We start from the raw sequence: 21,210 nt of genomic DNA on the forward strand, positions 1-21,210 counted from the left end.
CTTGTTAAGTGGTATTATTATAACTGATTCATTATCTTCATATTATGTATTCATCCGATGAGAGCCTCGTTTCCCCCTGAAGTTTACATAGGACCAAGCCCTTACATCTTGACAAATCTCTTCATCTGCTGCAGCAAGCCCCCCAGTCACAGATGGCATGAGAAAGGCCAAGATGAAGAATTTCATGTCCTGAAGGAGATGGCGGGTGGGGGAAGAGGCTGGGAAAGAGAGAGAAGGAATGAACGTGCAGTATATACCGCCGGCCTCTTTTTTTTTTTTATACCGTTCACCTTGGCCTCTCCATAAAGGTATCACCACAGCGCTGCTCCCGAAACGGGGGAGAGCTGAACAGACGCGCGAGGAGGTAAAAATCCGATGTCCGTGTTAACCAAACCAAACTGAAATGCTAGGGCGGCAGTTCTGCCCGCCCCGGCAAGATCTCCCCAAGGAAGCTGTGGCACGACAGCAAAGCTGGTACTGGTGTGCTTATTCCCCAAGCCGCAGCAGTACCGCCAGCCTGGCTTTTTAAAATTCTGCTTCATGGCTTGAACATCACATTTCACTATGTTACATAAGTGTTTCTCACCAAATCTTTCACTCCGTCTTAAGAGACAGATATCACCAGGGATGAACTTCTCAATAGCCAGATCAGAGCCACCGCCTAGGGGTGGCTGCTCCGCTGCCAGAAGTGGGGCTCCAGTGGTTGTATCATTACGTAGGGGTGGCTGGCCAATGCGTCATTGCCAGGGGGGGACCGACTGCAACTTCAGAGACAGATCCCCACCATGGCAATGACTTCGGAGGAGGGTAGCCAGCTATCTGAATGCCTACAGGGGGCCGGGGGGGGGGGGGGGGGGGTAAATCTGTGGCTGGATATCACAAGTTCTATTTACAGGGTCTAGTGATCGACCTTTTTTTACACAACTTTTAAACTTTCAGTGCTCTTTTATTTAATCTCCTGCAAAATTATTTTCTCTTAAAAAAATCACCACCTTTTATTTGTTTGTCCATTTACTTCTTATCATTACTGGAACACTAAACTGTGCATCTTCAGACTGGTCCAGCAATCCTACTGCCCACCACCACGCCAGTTCCCTTCCTGTTTGTGCTTCCTCCAGAGGGACTGTTCCAGCACCCCTTCAGCCACTCTCTTTTCACCAAATCGCCAGCTTTTCAAGATCGTACTGCATTTTCTCTCACATTAACAGTCCCCAAATGTGCAAGGAAAAAAGTCAAGCCATTTCTTGCCAGTGCTTTATCCACTCATTTACCACGTGAGACATACCACACTGCTACTTACATGCTGTGTTGCTGTCAGCCAAAGAGAGACGCCCAACCCTTGCTGCTAGGCGAACCATCTGAGCAACTAAATCTGTCCCAAACAAGTACATTCAAATGCTTGTTGCTTCTAACCTTAAAATTCATGCCTCTACTATCATTATTTTCCATGATGTTTCATAAAAACTGAAGCCAGAAAGTGCTGCAGGAAAAGGTGAATTTTCAAAGGAGTTATGCATGTAAATGGTACATTCTGTTAGCAATTTTCAAAAGCCATTTATGCGTGTAAAATATACTTACACGGGTAAATCTTATGGACAACTCAATGGCATATATTGTAGCAATTTCTAAAGCCCATTTACATGGGGTAAAATGCATTTACACATTTAAAACCCAGTTTTACGCATGTAAATGCTTTTGAAAATCAGGTCCTAAGGTTCTGAGGAAACACCTGACACCTGAGCTTCAAGCTATTATCAAGAAACTGTATACTCTTTAGTTCCTTTTTACCCCATTGAGCAACAAGAGAAAAGCAATATAAGATCACTACAATTTGAAATCTTTAAATATTTCAATCAACTTGCTTTGTTACTACTTATATGGTTGGAGTTTTGATAAAGGAACAGAAAAAAAGTAAAACTGAACTGGCCATGTCAGTTTGAAGTAGCAAAAATGACACAGTAGTGCCATTCATCAGGACCAGGGCTGAAGCATTAACAAGGAGAAATTACTAATTACCTGAATTTCCTTTTCTTTAATGAAGACAGGCTAATCCAGACTAGTGGGTTATGCACCTCTACCAGCAGATGGAAATGGAGCAAAGCTGACATCACGGTATATAATATATAACCCCTGTACTGACATCAGCCCGCCAGTATTCTCTGCAAAAGCCAACAGTGGACAGCTAAACAATACGAGATCATAACCATTAAAGACAACCATTCAAACAGTAAGTTAACAGCAAAACATTGAGGTCAGACAAGGAGTGTAATATCAGTAATCTAGGGACAGGATCTGACACTTACCATTAATCCCAGGAAACGCAGCCACTCAGGACAAGAGCACCACCATCTGGTAGCCAAGGGCAGGAAGGTGGATTAACCTGTCTTCATTAAAGAGAAAGAAATTATCAAGTAAGTAGTAATTACTTATTTCTTTAGCATTCAGACAGGTTAATCCACACCAGTGGGTTGTACTAAAGCTACTCCTGAACAGGGCGGGAGGCTGCCCACAGTCCAATCAACACCGCATGCACGAAAGCTGCATCCTCCCGGGCTTGCACATCCAAGCGATAATGCCTGTAAGTTGTGTAAGAAAGACCATGTCGCAGTTTGGAAAATCTAGACTGGAGGCAACCATCTAATCTGCGCCCATGACACTGCCTGATCTCTAGTGGAATGAGTCCTAATCTGACTAGGCAACGGCTGCTCAGCCTCCATATACGCGGTCGTGATAACCTCCTTAATTCAGCAGGCTATCATAGCCTGCGACGCCAGCTCATCCTGTTTACTCCCACCGTGGAGTATAAATAGCTGATCTGTCTTCCTGAGAAGTTTAGAAGCTTCCAATACCTCATGATATGCCGCTTGAAACGCAAGGTTCATAGACAATATCCATTCACATCTCTCTTCCTATCCAGAGTCAGCAGGGAATTGATTGATTCAAGTGAAAATCCAAGACCATTTTTGGCAAAAAAGATAGAACAGTTTGCAGTCAGACCACCCCTAGAGTCACTTCAAGAAACAGTTTCTAGCAAGACAGAGCCCACAATTCGGAAACTCTATGAGCAGAACACCATCCTCTAGTAAGTAACCTCAAGAAGAGGCTACGCAGTGGTCAAAAGGTGGTACCTACTAGAAATCCAGAACCAGATTTCCACAAGAGCACTGACAACCGCAAGAGGGACGAAGATGCTTCACCCCTTTCAAGAAACAGGCCATAACTGAATGGGCCGACAAGGGTTCACCATTCACATGACCTTGGAAACAGGCAAGAATCACCACCTGTACCTTCAAGGAATTAAGGGCCAAGTCCCTAAACAACCCATCCTGAAAAAAAACAAACTGAGCTGGATTTTAACCGAATGATGATTAACCCCTCGTTCCTTATACCAAGCCTCAAACAACACTCACCAAACGTGAACAGAGGCTAAGGAAGTGAAGAACTTTTGTGCTTGAAGCAAGGTGAAAATCACAGCAGTGGACTATCCACGCCTCAGCAACTGAGCCCTCTCAAACATTAGAGTGTAAGACAAAAATCAAGTCGGATCTTCGAGAAGAATAGGCCCCTACCATAGCAGATCCCTGTAGACCGATAATCGGAGAGGATTTTCCACCAGAGGCCTCTGCCGATCTGCATACCACAGCCTCATGGGCTAATCTGGTGCCACCAGAAGTACCAACCCCGTGTGTTTCTCAAACCTCTGAATCATTCTGCCCAACATGGGCCACAGGGAAAAGGTATATAAAAGCTTGCCTTCCGGCCACTCCTGCACGAGGGTATCAATGCCCGAAAACTTCAGATCTCTCCTGCGACTGAAGAAACAAGGAAACTTCGCATTGTGTGATGATGCCTGCAAGCCTAGAAATGGGAGGTCCCAGTGGCCCACTAAGAGCTGGAATACTTCATTGTACAACCCCCTTTTTCCTGGATCCAGACTCTGTCTGCTGAGAAAGTTTGTTCTTACATTGTCTTTTTCTGCAATGCGTGAGGCTGAGATCTCCTTAAGATGTACTTCTGCCCACTCCATGAGTTGAGCTATTTCCTGCAGCACTTGCTAGCTCTTGGCTCCTCTCCAGCGATTGACATAAGCCACCATCTTTGCATTGTCCAACATCATTCGGACTGCTCGACCCTGCAAACAGTCAATGAATTGCAAGCATGCCAATTGAACGGTACGGGCTTCCAGTCGATTGATGCTCCAGAGGTACTCCTCTGTACTCCAGTGCCCCTGCACTGTCAACTCCTGATGGTGACCCCCTCCAACCCTGGAGGTTCGCATCTGTTGTGCGTAGTAGCCAGTCCTGTGTTCATAGGCGAAAGCCCTTCATTAGATGATCCACTTGCAACCACCACCACCACAGTTGGCTGCTGATCTCCACCGATATCCGAAGTCATATCAAGTAGTCCTGAGACTGTGGACTCCAAACTGCGCTAAAGAAGATGCATATGTGCCCTTGCCCATGGAACCACCTCTTGGGTGGCTGCTATCAACCCGCGCACCTGTAGATAAGAAAACACCACCAATAGTCGCAACTGCGCCATCAATTTCTGAATGCAGACCCCCGGCAGGAACACTCTGTCTTGCTTCATGTTGAAAACAAACACTGAGATACTCCAGTGTCTGAGATGGCTGCAGATTGCTCTTGGCCAAGTTCACCACTGAACTCAAGGAGATCACCTTGTGTGAGGCATGAAAACTCTCTTTCATGGCTCTTGACCCGAATTAGTCAATTGTCTAAATACGGGTGGATCAGAATGCCATCCTTTCTCAACACTGCTGCTACCACCACCATGACCTTAGAGAAGGTTCTGATAATGTTGCCCCAAAACAGCAAAACGCAGAACACTACTGATGTCCAGCTGGATGGGAATATGCAGATACGCCTCTGACAATCCAGTGATTAAGGAACTTCCCCGATTGTGCTGCCATTATCAGTGAGCGTAAGGTTTCCATGCGAGAACAAGTCACTTGCAAAAGCTGGTTGACTCCCTTGAGATCCAGGATAGACGAAAGGAACCCTCTTTCTTGGGTACAATGAAATTATTGGAATATAGGCCCATATTTTCTTGTAACATGGGCACTGGGATCACAGCCCACAGGCTGAGGAGTCTTGACAACATACACTCCACTGTCTGTCTCTTCTGCAGAGAGCTGCAGGGAGACACCACAAAAATATTCCGCTCCCAAAGCGTTTGAAAATTGTGCGTCCAGCTGCGCACCCGCATAAGCAAACGTGGACAGGGCATCCAAAAACAAGGCCTGTCCAAAATATAGATGCACAATAATCGGTCCAGGATGAACAAAAAGATAGATGCCTATAGTCTTTTGCAATTCCTTTATTGAAGTGGAGACACAAGGGTAGCCCGACTCTGGCCGAGTTTTGCCGTCTCAAAACGGCTGCCTCAGGGGCTTACATATATTGTCTTGAGTTCCCAGTTTTTGTTCAAACAAAATGTGTAAAAAGGATCATATAAGCAACTATATGATCCACAACAGTATTCAATCTTTAAACGCATTCAGAAACGGATCTCCACTTGAGAGGTCAAACATGTTTGAACAAAAACTGGGAACTCAAGACAATATATGTAAGCCCCTGAGGCAGCCGTTTTGAGACGGCGAAACTCGGCCAGAGTCGGGCTACCCTTGTGTCTCCACTTCAATAAAGGAATTGCAAAAGACTATAGGCATCTATCTTTTTGTTCATCCTGACGGCTTTTATAGATCGCCTTCCTTTGTGCTTTTTGGGTCCTTCCCTTTCAAGGATCACCTAAGCGCCCACCTAAGCATCCACCTGAGTGCACACCCAGGCGCACAAGTGTGAACCATCAGACACTTTTTCATGACAGACTTGTGTGTACAGAAGTGCGCAGATGTTGCAGTGGCGAACTACATGGCATCTAAGCAAAGCCTAGCCAAAAGGCTGCTCAACCTGCCAAGTCTCCCCAAGCTCCCTTGGAGAAAGAAATGGATGTTGGATCGGCATGCCGAGTCTCAGAGACCAGAAGGGGAATGGAACTCTCAATCCTTTTCATTTTCTTTTTTTAACTCTTTACCTGCGCTCAGCCTGTCCCGGCCGAGTATACAGTCAGTCTCCAGCTGCAGGGGGGGAGAGGGCAAAGACTGGAAAATAAGCTACCGGACCAAGGCACTCTATCAAGGGAGGGATCTGCAGATATCACCTCAGGAAATCTCAACTGAGGGAGGGACCATAAGATATCACCACAGGAGAGTGGGTCTAATTAAATTTCCTTCTTCTTTTCTCTTTTCATTTTCTATTTAGTTTAAAGCAATCTCCATTAGGGTGATACACGTCCACCATCTGCTGGAGACGGAGAATGCTGGCAGGCTGATGTCAGTGCAGGGGTATATATACCGTGTTGACAGTTTTACTCTATCTCCATCTGCTGGTAGAGGTGCATAACCCACTGGTATGGATTAACCTGTTTGAATGCTAAGAAATTGGCATTACTGCTCACAAGTTTCAAACTTGTGCTAATTCAAACCGTTGTCTGTTCTTTGCTCTGCACAGTCTGCCCCCTTATCACTCCTTCCCCATCTGCTCCCTATAATAAGGGGGGAGGGGGAACAAGAGGGGAGGGGCTGGATTAGGGAACAGAGGGGCTGTTTTCTTCTCTGCGTGCTCCAGGCTCACCCCTCCTCCTCTTTTCCATGCAGGCTGCAAGGAGGGGAGGGGCTGGAGTAGAACACCTCTGCTGTCCTGCCTCTTAAACTTGAAAGGAAGTGCCAGGACTGCGTTCCAGGCCATTCCGCCACAAATTAAGCCCTGCAGGTATATTTCAAAACATGCATGTGTATGAAATTTACAGTTTTACCACCAGTTCACAGAGTTCTTCTCCAGGGCTTCAGCCTGAACTCCCCCCCAGTTCGCCCAGCCCTCTCACTCTGCAATAATACACAATAAATGTTTACGCAAGATAATTGCCAAATTAAAATTATACAAGCAAGTTGACAAATCTTTTAAAATAGCAACTTACAAGTGTAAATGTTAACCCCAACCCAGAACACCCCTAGACCACCCCCTTTATGGGGCGGATTTTCAGAGCCCTGCTCGCCTAAATCCGCCCAAAACCGGGCGGATTTAGGCGAGCAGGGCCCTGCGCGCCGGTAAGCCTATTTTACATAGGCCTACCGGCGCGCGCAGAGCCCCGGGATTCGCGTAAGTCCCGGGGTTTTCGGAGGGGGCGTGTCGGGGGGGCGTGTCGGGGGCGGGCCCGAACTGCACGGCGTTTTCGGGGCGTGTCGGGAGCATTCCGGGGGCGGGCCCGGGGGCGTGGCCACGCCCTCCGGACCCGCCCCCAGGTCGCGTCCCGGCGCGCAGGAGGCCCGCTGACGCGCGGGGATTTACGCCTCCCTCTGGGAGGCGTAAATCCCCCGACAAAGGTAAGGGGGGGGCTTAGACAGGGCCGGGTGGGTGGGTTAGGTAGGGGAAGGGAGGGAAAGGTGAGGGGAGGGCAAAAGGAAGTTCCCTCCGAGGCCGCTCCGATTTCAGAGCGGCCTCGGAGGGAACGGGGGTAGGCTGCGCGGCTCGGCGCGCGCCAGCTATACAAAATCGATAGCCTTGCGCGCGCCGATCCAGGTTTTTAGAAGATACGCGCGGAGCCGCGCGTATCTACTAAAATCCAGCGTACTTTTGTTTGCGCCTGGAGCGCAAACAAAAGTAGGCTATTCGCGCTCCTTTTAAAATCCGCCCCTATATGTGCACATATGTGAACATGAAAGCAAAAGAACGTTTCTATATGTTTGAGGTTTATAAAATAGTATGTAAACCAGTAGATGCTACTTATGTGCGTATATGCTAATTTTTACGTGTAAATCTTTGAAAATTCACCCCATAATGTTTATATTTAGAAATGTGATTCTATTAGACTAAACTAAGGAAGCAAGCATTGAAAGATGTGTGATTAACCTGAAAATACATTTTTAGGTGGAGGAAAAATTAAACATCTCCATGAGTGATGAATACAACAACAAGATGATTTAAAGTAACTGAAATTTAGTTTTATAGAACTGAATGATGAAACTTGCTTTTAAACAGCCTTTGGAATATAAAAATTGCTCTTCCCATAACAGGTAAGGACTGTTTTGTATTAATCAGAGGCGGGAGAATCTAACGTTCTGTAGGAGGGTGAATGGGACCCTTAGACAGGGAAACCCATGCTGGGGGATAGGAAATAGGCAGCTATGGCCTTATCTTTCCTTTTACTCCTTGGTTACATATGAAGAGCTTATCAGGACTATGTACTAAGGAGGCATTAACATCATTATCAAATAAGCATAACAGTGGCATTCTATGGATACACGTACCCATAATCTAACATACTCTCTCCAGGACCAGACAGAGTGATATAAGGTCCCAGGTTCTTTTTGGCACTTGCCACACAATGGTGTGTCAGAGAAGCCTGCTTGATGAGCTTACACAGGGCTTGAAGAGTAACAAATCACCTGGACCAGATGGTATACCCCCCCCCCCCCCCAAGGGTTCAGAAAGAACTAAAAAATGAAATTTCAGACCTATTACTAGTAATTTGTAGCCTATCATTACAACCATCCATTGTACCTAAAGACTCTAGAAATGATCCGGGAAACTATAGACTGGTGAGCCTCACTTCAGTGCTGGGAAAAATCATGGAAACCATTCTAAAGAACAAATCACAGAACTCCTTAGATAGACATGCAGAGGCAGCTCAAGGGAATCTGCTGCCTGAGGCAAGGAATGAGATGGCGCCCCCCCCCAAAACATGGTACAGGTCAAATCATCAAGAGGGGCAAGGGGGGGTTAGGGTCTCGTTATAGTCTGGTCGTTTCGGTGGTTTAAAATGCTGCAGAAGGAGGAAAGCAGGGGCCAGGAATCACAGAAGAGTCGCAGGGTGTCTGTGATAATACAGTATTTCTAGGAAGCTGGCAACCCTACCACCCATCCAGGAACCCCACCACCTGTCTCCCATGTTTCCCCAGCATTTGCCCCTGGAGAAGTGGGGGATGGGTGAATGATAGGGGTCTGTGTGTGGCCCTAATACAAGGCTATCAGGTGCTCTAGGTGAACCTTACAGCCTTGCACCCCTCTCCTTCCCAACCCTCACTACACACAATAAAATCGTTTGCATTTATAATAACCAATTTTACATGAAAAGACATTCAAAGTATAGTTCTGAGATAAAAATATCACAACATGCAAATAAACACTTGACATACATATGATGTTAGGCCTATGGTAATGCATGTTAGGTGTAAGCTTTGCCTCTAGAAAGCCATAAGTAAATTGAATTACAATTAAAGTGGTATATACCCCCCATACTAAGAAAGAACACTAGCTGCCATCACTGAAACAGCAAAGTAGGAAAAACTGCTGCTGAAAAACCTTTACTATTAAAAGGCAACACTGCAGCTATTACACCAGGTCCTAAAAAGCAATACACCTCCTATTAGGAAAACAGAAAAAGCCAACCTGCTGTAGATTCTAAAATAGAAACTTCAAATTAGCAGGATAATTCACCTCAGTTACACATGCAGCCCCTCACCAAATACAGAAAAAAGAGACCATACAATATAAACAGAAACATGTAGACAAAAACTGAACTGAAAACTGCAACAAGCCTCACTATATGCAGTGCAACAATGGAAAAACAGAAGTGCCATTCCTCAAAACAATAAAATCAAGAAATATGAAATAATTATAATAGTAAAACCATACTAATAAAAAGAAAAAAAAATTTCAAAACAACCGAGGAATAGCGTAACTACCAATAATTAAAATCTGATATAAAAATTATAAAATTTTCCCCAAACATTAATAAAATATTTCCAAATAGACACTTGAATTAGTACCCAATAATTAAACCTAGTTAGAATGAAAAAATCCAAACCTGGGATCTTTTGATTCCCAGTCATCCTGGAATTTCTGTGGATTAGTGGGAGAGGGGCATGTGGTAGTAGGAAGGGGGAACTTTCTTTTCCCTCTCTCTCACGCAAACACATTTATTCACACTCATGCACACACATGCGCTCACACACATAAAGGGGTGGATTTTCAGAGCCCTGCTCGCCGGGAAGCCTATTTTACATAGGCCTCCCGGTGCGCGCAGAGCCCAGGAACTCGCGTAAGTCCCGGGGTTCTCCGAGGGGGGCGGGCCCGGTCGTTGCGGCGTTTCGGGGGCGTGTCCGCAGCGTTTTGGGGGCGGGTACGGGGGCGTGGCTATGGCCCAGGGCGGTCCGGGGGCGTGGCCGCACCCTCCGTACCCGCCCCCAGGTTGCGGCCCGGCGTGCAGGAGGCCCGCTGGCGCGCGGGGATTTACGCCTCCCTCTGGGAGGCGTAAATCCCCCGACAACGGTAAGGGGGGGTTTAGACAGGGCCGGGCGGGTGGGTTAGGTAGGGGACGGGAGGGGAAGGTAAAGGAAAGTTCCCTCCGAGGCCGCTCCGATTTTGGAGCGGCCTTGGAGGGAATGGGGGTAGGCTGCGCGGCTCGGCGCGCGCCGGCTATACAAAATCCATAGCCTTGTGCGCGCCGATCCAGGTTTTTAGCAGATACGCGCGGCTCCGCGCGTATCTACTAAAATCCAGCGTACTTTTGTTTGCGCCTGGAGCGCAAACAAAAGTAGGCTATTCGCGCGCCATTTAAAATCCGCCCCAAAGGCTCTTGCTTGCTCACACACACATACACACACAAATTTGCTTTCACACACGCTCTTCAAACGCATACCCACTCCCTCTACCTCGCTCACACTCTGTCAAGCTGTCGGCAGATGAGCTTAGCAGTCAGCTGTAGCCTCATATTTTCTTCTGCTGCTGTTTAGCTTAGTCTCTTTTTCGACCACCTAATTTGCTGCTGGGCAGGTCCTTCATTGTTTATCTGCCACTGGATAGTTGAGCTCCACTGGAGGCCCGCTGGTCATTTGTTGTATTTCGGCCGCCAGCAGGTTGGGCTCTGCTGGCGGCACATGAGGCCTTTGCTTGTTCTTCGGCTACCGCTGAGCCTTTTCTTTACAGCTGGTCAGGTTGGGCTCTGCTGGTGGCCTGCCGGGCCTTTGCTTATCCTTATGCCGCCGGCAGGTTGAGTTTCACCGGCAGCTGCTGAGTCTCTTCTTTTCTTTGCTGCCGGGTGGTCTCATCTGTACTCCGGGCCATGGTGGGATGAGCTCCACCTCGGCCCTGCCAGTCTTACTGCGTGGAGGGAGAAAAGTTGCACGCGGCCTCCAGAAAAGTTATGCGCGCATATGCGCAGCTTAGAGGGAACATTGCCGGCAGCCCACAGGTCCTTTGTTGTTTTGGCGACAGGGTGAGGCATCCGCTACAGGAGTTTGGGGGGTAGTTTATGCCGCTTCCAAATTTTGCCATCTGAAGCGGCTGCCTAACCCTGCCTCATTATAGAGCTGCCCCTATAGATAGGTTTAATGGACAGAGCCAGTATGGATTTACTCAAGGGAAGTCTTGCCTCACAAATCTGCTTCATTTTTTTGAAGGGATTAAACACGTGATAAAGTTGAGCCAGTAGATGTAATGTATTTCGTTTTTCAGAAGGTGTTTGACAAAGTCCCTTACGAGAGGGATAGGAGGCAATGTCCTTTCATGGATTGCAAACTAGTTAAAAGGAAACAGAGAGTAGGATTAAATGGGCAGTTTTCTCAGTGGAAAAGGGAAACAGTGGCATGCCTCAGGGATCTGTACTTGGACCGGTGCTTTTTAATATATTTATAAATGATCTGGAAAGAGGTACATCAACTCAGGTGATCAAAGTTGTAGATTACACAAAATTATTCAGAATAGTTAAATGTCAAACTAATTGTGATAAATTGCAGGACAACCTTGAGAAACTGGAAAATGTGGCATCCAAATGGCAGATGAAATTTAATGTGGACAAGTGTAACGTGACGCATATAGGGAAAAATAACCCATTCTGTAGTTACATGGTGTTAGGTTTCATGTTAGGATTTACCATCCAGGAAAAAGATCTAGGCATCATACTGGATAATACATTGAAATTACTGAGTCAGTGTGCTGCAGTGATCAAAGAAAGCAAACAGAATGTTAGGAATTATTAGGAAGGGATGCAGAATAAAACGGAGGATATCATAATGGCACTTTCACTCCATGGTTAGAGCACACCTTGAATACTGTGTGCAGTTCTGGTTGCTACATCACAAAAAAGATATAGTTGCACTGGAAAAAGTTCAGAGAAGGGCAACCAAAATGATAAGGGACATGGAATGATGCACCTCTGAGGAAAGGCTAAAGAGGCTAGGGCTGTTCAGATTGAAGAGACTGAGGAGGGGGGATATGAAAGAGGTCTACAAAATCATGAAAGGACTAGAACGTGTAGATGTGAATTGGTTATTTATTCTCTCAGATAATACAAGGACTAGGGGGTGCCCTATGAAGTTAGCAAGTAGCACATTTAAAACAAATTGGAGAAAGTTCTTTCCCCCCCCCTGTGCTGGAGACTCCCCACTTGGAAGGAGGTAGGGCTGCGTAGGATCCACCATAGGTAAATACGTAGGAGAGGGGCCAAATTGGGACTGCATGCCCCCTCCTGCAGACAAATGTGTTCCCAGCACTGCCTCCCTTCCCTAATTTTAGTCTGGGGCGGGTGTAAGGGGGCAGCAACTTCACCCACTCCCCTTCAGTCTTGGGGGGGGGGGGGGAGGAGGAGAGGAAAGCGCCGCTGCAATGATTCGCTCTGGGTCCCACAGCCGCCGCCTCCGGCTCAGTCTTGTCTATAGCAGCCAACGTGTCTCACCGCAGGGAGATTTCCGGACTTGTACCTGCCGTCGCGGCCACGAAACAATCGCTCCGTTACTCAGCGCGCCTCTCTCTCCCCCTCCCTTCCTTCCTCCGCTGCTTATCCGGCGGGGACAGAGACCGCCCCCACTCCTCTCCTCCGCGCCCCCATCGCGGGCGCCGCACGCTACGAAAGTTCGGAGCCAGCCGCGCGCGCAGACTCTCCTGCCCGTCTCCCCCTGTCTGCCCGTGACGGCCCGGGCTCGCGCCGGCTGCACGATCCGCGCGGACACTGCGCGAGGAGCCCGCCTTTTTTTTTTTTTTTTTTTAAACTTCCGCGCCGCTCTCCTCCTGCAAGCGGCGGGATGCTGCCGGCGGCCGCGCTCGCCGCCCTGCTCGTGGCGTTCGGTCTCTGGGCGTTTTACTTCAGGAGGTCGAGGTGAGAAGCCGGGGGGGGGGGAGGGGGTTGCGATCGAGCGACCCCTCCCCCCATTCCCTGAGAGCCCAGGGAAGTGAACTGCTCTTCTTTCTCAGCACTTTCTTATGCAGTGGTTCAGCCACATTTTCAGTTTTCAGAATCAAAACAAAAAACGATGTTTCAATCAAATGTGGCATTAGGTTTATGTTTTTGCAGCTAAAATCTGATTTTTAGTGCCAAAATATTTCTGTTGCTTTCACATTTATCTATGGGGTGTTTTTGGAAATAGTAATTCTTACTCGTTCTAAACTTCTTGAAACTTTATTTTTTTTGTTGTTGCTTAAATAATTTTCACACTGTAAGGCTTACGCTAAGTTTCCTTTCTGGTTCTTATTGTAATGCATTTATGTGTTTCATTTAAAATCCCCTTTTAGAAACCTTTTAGATTTTTTTGTGACCCTGTCTGTTTTGTTTAAAGGGGCAGCATTAGCAAAAACGTGTTTTACTGTTTAGATAATTTGGTTTCTGCTTCTGTTTGTCGTTTTGTTTAAAGTTTCTGCAAGCTCCCCCCCCTTAGCCTTTAAGAACGATGATAAATCTAAGCAAATCAGGAAGCTGCTCTGCCTGTTATCTTCTTTGTCTGGCGTGAATCTAGAGCAAGAGTAGACTCGAGATTTGTAAAAATAGGATCACAAAAGACACATACCTTTTTCTATTTCCATAAACTCTTCAGAATATAACAATCTGCAGACAAAAAGAGTTGGGGATCTAAGCATTAAACCCAAAGAGGGAACCAAGAACCAGGAAAGTTGATATTTTTGAGGAATTTAGGTATTTTGCTAAGTTAAAACTACTCAGAGAGTAGGTGGGTAAATATTTCCAAACAGTTTACAAGAGAGGCAATTACATCTCGTAAGAAAAGGAAAAGGTTACGTGCATCTCTGGCAGCTTGTTACTTTTTCAATGAAACAGATGTGAAATTACAGTAGAATGGAAACTAGTGACTCAGAGAAAAAAAACACGGGGAGGGCAATTTTCAAAAGCCATTGACCAGTGCCAATGGCTATTTACAGCAGTAAAAGGGCTACCGGAAAATTGCCCATCCTGTGTGTGGGTAAAAGCAAGTGCTTTTTCCCCCCCCCCCCCCCCACAATGCGCGTTACTTTTACCAGCATTTTCATGGAGGCAACAGCACGCACTGTTAGGAATTTTCAGAACTATGCAGGTTTTAGCCAGAAAAAAAAAATCCCCCGAAAAAGCAGGTACAGATTTCCGCGGGTACTTTTTTTCTTGGCCAGTTTTCAGAAGGAAAGCATGTTTGAATTTTCCCTTTGAGAACTGAAGGCACAAATCTGTGGGGGGAAAATACCTGTGGACCTTACCTCTTCCCGAACAGTTCTGAAAATTGCTCCCATTATAATTTTTCCAACTGTGCACTTTTGACTTCTCTTTTCAATAGAAATAAGAGTGGATATTTAAAAAGAGAAGGATGGAACTTAACATGTTAAGTTTTTTTTTAGCCTGATTTTATATATTTTAAGGTGGAAATTTTAACATTTGTAACTAATTTTAAGGAAAAGTAAATACTCCTACTAGATAATGTTTCAAACCAAATTACATCTTTCAGTTCATTGGTGCCAGTTAAATGTCTTCAAAGCTATTACAGGTATCATTATGAAAAACAATGGGTTAAAAAAAACATCGATAATAGATGTATAGCCAGAGTTGCGATTTCACATATTCCAAGCTAGTTGTTAGGATTCATTTTTGTTAAGTATTTAAAACTACAAGCAGACCCACATTATATTGGTACAATGTCTGAAGAAAGATATTTTTTTTCAGGTTGCCAAATGAGCCGCCACTGGACCGTGGTCTAGTGCCCTGGTTGGGATATGCCATGGAATTTGGAAAAGATGCTGCCAAGTTCCTAACAAAAATGAAGCAAAAACATGGGGATATATTTACGGTAAGCACATGTTTAAGGCCCTCCTGCTTTAGGCTGAGTTTATATCCCCTTTCCTCTTATTTTCTCATTTTCCTCAGTTTTCCTTTCTTTAATTGCGTAGTAGTAGTAATAATAAGAGACCTATGTGGGTCTCAGTGCAATAACATCTTGCCATCGTTTTCACTGTAGAAGCATAATAACCCAGAACCTCCCTAAACATTTGAAACAGCTGCGTGTGATGGCACATACACGTGTAGTTTTACCATAGTAAGCGCACCAGAGAACACGCATATCTTTACCCCACTTACACGCATATGTGTGCTTGCACATATGAATATTGCCTGCCTGTTTAGAAAAATTATACACACGTATATTTTACGTGCAGAAATAAAGCGGGGGGCTTCCTCGCGTAAATCTGTGTATTTTACAGACATGCGCAGGTAAGAGAAATTTATCAATTGCTCCACTGCTTAATTTAGGTTTTGGTTTTTTTTCCAAGTCGTCATGATCTTCCTGGTTCCTCAGCCTGAAATCATCCCCCGCCCCACCATTTCACCCACCCAGCCAACAGTACACAATAAACACGTTTAATATCACTTAAGATAATTAGCAGATGTAAAATTACGCGAGTAAGTTGGAAAATCTACGTGCGTGTCTTTTAAAATAGCAACTTACGTGTGTAAATGTTGGCTCCACCCCAGAGCACCCCCTAGATAGCCCCCTTTGTATGCACATATGTGCATGCAAAAACCAAAAAGCAGTTGTATATGTATGCCTCAGAATTTGCTGAATCTTGAAAAATCTGCAGGATACAGGAACTTCGCTTGTACAACTTTTTTTTTTTATTCTTTATTTATCATTTTCTAAATACAATACATTTGTATTTAAAAGAGAATGCATGAGATGAAGGTCAATAATATAAAAAACAAAGCAAATATATATATATATGTTGAAAAATAAAGTGAATTCCATCTTCATTTCCATATCAAACAATTGGAGAGATGCTTAATTCTCCAGTTGAAATAACAAATGCGAGAAGAAAAACTGGAAATATTATATAAAACAAAAACAAGGTGGCAAAATCCTACACCTTTATTTAGTTACATTACTGGACTATCGGGGAAGATGTAGAGGGTTGTTCCTTCCTCTGTTCAATAAACAACTTGAGTTGGTCCGGGTTAAAAAAAATAAATGATTCTTCCTGTTTGCTTATAAAACATTTTACAAGGGAAACTTAATTTGAAAGAGAAACCCATTGATAATATCTCTTGACGAAAGGATAAAAAAACCTTCCGTCTTTGCTGTGTTACCACTGCTAAATCTGGAAAAAATTTAATAGGTTTCTGAAATTAAAGAATAGGAAACCTATTAAAATATTTCTTCATAATTTTATTCATATCATTTATTGAAAAAAGGGTCACCAAAAGGGTTCCCCAATCAATAACTTTTGCATTCGAATCTTCAAGAAATCTCGTTAAGTCACCCTGAAACATCTCTTCAGACAAGTTCCTCATTCTACTGGATTTAGGAAGAAAATAGCAATTATTTACAATAGGTGATTCATCAGGGACAAATCCAAGCGCTTCGTGAAGAAATTTTGTAAGAGTGACTAAAGGAGTTTCTCCTGTCACTCTAGGAAAATTTAAAATCCGAATATTGAAGCGTTTTGCATTGTTCTCAAGTGTTTCTAACCTTTTTGCTATTTGTTCTCTATCTTTAATAACTGCTATATTAAATTCCTGATTTTTAACATCTTTGTTTTCTAAATTCCTAATCCTGTCATCAGATTTTTTAACCTGTGCTTGAATTTGTGTAAAATCCTGCAAATGCCTAGAGTTATTTAAATCAATTTTCCCTTCTAACTCCTTAATATTTACAGTCATTGCCGCCATCATCTCCCAGATTGTGTCCAGTGTTATCAGTTCAGGTCGAGAAGGCATTTCCACTTTGCTGCTGGTTATAGTAGCAGCTTCAAGGTCAGTCCTAGGTTCTTCGGGACTTATAGCGGAGGTTTGTGCCTCTCCCGCCACTTCCTCCTGAACAATGTTCTCAATTAGGGCTGTATCAATGCCTTGCCCAGTTTTCCTCTGAACTGGGGGAAGTCCAATGTTTGGACTTGGAGAAGCCTCCTCTGTGGAGTTGGGTTGTCCTCCCACACTTCCCAGCTCATCAGGTTCCTTGGCTCTCTGAGTATACGGTAAAATTTGTGATTGCCTGTTGAATGGGGGACGCTAATGAAGGGGGCAGGGAGGGAAACGCCCTCACTTTTCCCTTTCTCTTAGCTGGCATGTTATTCTACTCCCACAAACAAGCTTCCACAAGGTCTCTAAATTTGCCACCACATGCTGGAGTCAAAGCTAGATCGAGAGATATCGAAATTACCTCAATATCAAATTAACTGGAGCAGCAGTCAGCAGCAGAATCCGGCGAAGTCCGGCAAAGTCCGATGAAAGCGCGCGCGGCTTCAGCGACGCGCCGGCTCTGCTACGCACTGCTAGCAGGCCGCTTTTATAGGCCGCTTCCGGTTCCGGCACAGGGATCCGCCCACTGAAACGCCACTCCCTCTACCTCCGTCGAGGCTCCAACTCACCCCCGGATAAGCAGACAAGATGTTAATAGTCTCAGGTCAGAGTTCTTTCTCTCTCTCCTCTCTCTCGCTTGTACAACTTAATTACAGGTTGCCCGTTTTCCCTTATATCAACAAAATGGCATATCATTCCACACTCGCCAAATCCATCCATATGTTTGTTTTTACCCATTTCACTTGACATTTCCATTTTTTTTCACTGTTCATTTATTTTTCCAATTTCCTCCTGAGAACATTTGGTGCACCATTGCTTTGACATCCAGAGGTAGCCAGTCTATTTAGCTTCCCTGGACTAATAAAAAGGAACTTTTTACTTTTCTACTTTTGTTTGTCCAGATTATACATTCCACTTTCTAAAAACAGTGTGTCATTTGAGATACCTGCAATGATATATTTATTTAGCAGGTTGGGTATAGTAATGAAATGGGGACTTTCTTTTATTATTATTCAGATGGATATTTTCAGTTTGCAGGACAGCAGGAGCTTTCACCTTTCCGAATTGTACAAAACATGCCTGCCAGAGATTAACTTTGCATCTTTGGGGTCTGTAGGTACACGTTGCAGGAAGGTTCATCACTGTCCTGTTAGACCCTCACTCCTATGATGCAGTAGTGTACGAATCGAGTAGAAAGCTGGATTTCAACAAATTTGCCCGGTTTCTAATGAAGCGGATGTTTGATGTTAACCTGCCCGCCTACGACCCAGCCACAGAGAAAGCAATGATGAAACTGTAAGTATTGCTGATGATTTTCTTGCAGTAGCATGCATGCACTGAGGAGCCCGCAGAAACGAGTGTGACTAGGGAGGTTGCAGGCACACCTGAGGAAGGATTTGAGAAGCTGGTTGACCGTTTCTCTTAGCCCATGAATGTTGTGTTTCAGTGAAGTGAAGTGAACTTGATGTGTGCCTCTCAGAACATGGGGCCTAATTTACTAAGGCTTTTTTGAGGGAAAAACGTTTGTAAATCAGGCCCTGAATACAACACGGCTCCATCTGTATGGATCAGGCCCCCCTCGCCCTGGTGATTAGGCTGAATGAAAAGAGAGAGAAAATGTGTTTACTAAATTACCTTTATTGGATAATTTTCTATATTAGCACATAACCTGGACCATAATGTTTGTTGTGTAAATAGTCTTGAAAATGTTATCTATTGGCTTTCAGACTTCACTATATCAATCCCTCTCTTCCTCACAATAACCACATGGGCTGTGAGGGCCCTGCCCCATGCTTTGTTTTGCACAGTGCTGGCTATCTAGCATTCTCCCCTCTCCGCCACTGTGATGTCAGTGCCCTCCTTCCCCTGGGGAGGTTATACACCACCAATTTGAGAACCTCTGGTATAATTTTTAACAGCAGTGAATAACATCAGTTTTCTTCTTAATATATTTAAACTAACATTTTATGGTTTCAAAATCTGTTTTTAAATTGTAGTTTTTATTAAAGTGCAATAAACCAATAAAACAAGTTCCAAAATGTAGGCTGCTGTACATTCTATTCAGTACTACAGGAAACACATAATATAACACAAAGGAAATATCTTAATGGAAAAGGTGGTACCAATGTACCTTCTATTCTTTAACAGAAACTGCAAGTCTACAATATCCATTATGCAGAACATACTAACAACTGAATAGTACACTCCTATTATTTTTTTCCCGTAGTCCACCCCAAACCTCCCCCCCCCCCCCCGTGCTCAAATAGACCATAAAATAGAGAATATATAGAAAAATAAATAAATATGCTACAACTCAGCATTCTCCCCAAATAATACCCTACAGAAAGGAAGTCTCCCCCTTCTACCTTCCCTTGGAGAAATTCTCATCATCCCCTCCCTGTCATAACAATGCAAAAGAAAATCTCCCACGAAGCTCTGTCGTTCCTTAGCCTGCCAAGTAACATAGGGTTCCCAAATGTTTTGAAAAGCTTGAACAGTCTTTTATGCTTACATGCTGTAATTTTACTAAGTTTGTACGGAAGGGATACTGTCTTCTGTACCTCCAAAGGTTGGGGTATAGTAGTGGTCCCCCAATATTTGGCCAGAACACATCGGGCTGCAGTAAAAACATAGTAATCTAAACGTCTAGTGCAGAGCTTTCCAAAGTGTGAGTCGTGATACTTTAGTGTGTCGCCTGCAGTGTGCCGGTGTGTCGCACAAGCCCGGTGCACGTGACGGGGCGGAGCAAGTGGTATACTGAGGAGAGGTCAGAGGGAGCCAATGCGGCCACCGGTGGACCTCATCCCACTGGCGGCTGAGTAGTTAAGCATGGCTGTGCTATGCCGTAGACACACAGCAGAAAGATCGGCAGGGCCGTGGTGGAGCTCACGTCACCACAGCCCGAAGAAAAAGGTCACGTCTAAACGTGCAGGTGCTCCTCCTCCTTCCTGCCCACATGGCCCCGGAAGAAAAATGTTGCTGGAGCCGCACGGGCAGGAAGGAGGAGAAGCATCAGCCGCGTGCAGAAGAGGAGCAGCGTTGTTGCAGCGGACTGAGAAGAGGAGGAGGCCGGGTAGCAAGGCCCCCACCGCGGATTGGCCCAAGAAGATCAGGGCCGCTGCAGAGCCCATCCTGCCGCGACCCGTGAAGAGGAGGCCCAGAGGTAAGAGAGAGGCTGAGGGCCCGTAGAGTGTGTGTATGAGATGAGTTGAGAGATTGTGTGTGTGTGAGAGAGTGAGTTGAGAGACTGTGTGTGGGAATGAGGACCTGAATGTTTGCAGAGACAGCATGTGAGAGCCTGTGTGTGTGTGTGAGAGAGACAGCATGTGACAGTGAGAGCCTGTGCTTGAGCAAGACAGCATGTGGGAGTGGGAGAGAGCCTGGGTGTGTGAGTCAGACAGCATGTGCAGGAGAGAAACTGTGTATGAATGATTGTATGAGAGAGAGCATGTGAGAGTGAGAGCCTGTGTGTGTGTGTGTGTGTGAGAGAGAGAGAAAGCATGTGAGAATGAGAACCTGACTCTGTGTTTGAGGGAAGAAGATAGATGGAGAGAAAAGAAATAGAAAAAAAGACAATATGAAAGGAATTGGCAAAAAAATAAGAAAGGGAAGGTGGAACAAAAAAGCCTGTGACCAACCGATTAGAAAACTAAGATCAGACAGCAAAGGTAAAAAAAAAATAAATTACTTTTTAATGATTGGCACATGTAATCTTTGGTAATGTGCAAGACTAGCACTTTCTCTAAACGGATCTCACAATGTACGAGATCAACATGGAGGAAGTGGAAACCCATGGGGCCTGCACAGAGGAGGCAGCAGAATGGGCTTCAGTGCCAGTAGCAGCAATCAGCATCTCCCCAATAGCCAGGCGGCATCAGTGACAGTGACAGCAGAGGAATGAGAGAGGCTCCGAGGTTGCTGGCGAAAGAAAGAGAGGGGGTCTGCCTTTAGTGTGTGCATATGTATGAATGGGAGTCTGCCTGGGGGTGTATGTGTGTGTGAATGCATGGGTGCCTGTTTGAGGGTGTGTCTGTGTATGAGAATGTATGGGTGTCTTCCTGGGGTTTGTATGTGTGAGAATAGGTGTATATA

The 21,210-nt window shown here is 45.2% G+C and overlaps 1 protein-coding gene across 2 annotated transcripts in view; it reads left to right on the forward strand.

Moving 5' to 3' along the window:
- Positions 1-12,713: 12,713 nt before the first annotated feature.
- PTGIS (prostaglandin I2 synthase) overlaps positions 12,714-21,210 on the forward strand; it is a 76,261-nt gene continuing 67,764 nt past the window's right edge. Inside the window, exons 1-4 of one of the 2 annotated variants that reach the window (XM_029612723.1) lie at positions 12,714-13,173; positions 14,995-15,118; positions 16,977-17,073; positions 18,236-18,414. In XM_029612723.1, the coding sequence (XP_029468583.1) occupies positions 15,102-15,118; positions 16,977-17,073; positions 18,236-18,414 (293 nt within the window). In that variant the 5' untranslated portion in view covers positions 12,714-13,173; positions 14,995-15,101. The remainder of the gene's footprint in view (positions 13,174-14,994; positions 15,119-16,976; positions 17,074-18,235; positions 18,415-21,210) is intronic. The other variant, XM_029612721.1, reaches the window with a different exon arrangement.

The sequence above is a fragment of the Rhinatrema bivittatum genome, chromosome 8 (genome assembly GCF_901001135.1).
Source record: "Rhinatrema bivittatum chromosome 8, aRhiBiv1.1, whole genome shotgun sequence".
Classification (NCBI taxonomy): domain Eukaryota; kingdom Metazoa; phylum Chordata; class Amphibia; order Gymnophiona; family Rhinatrematidae; genus Rhinatrema; species Rhinatrema bivittatum.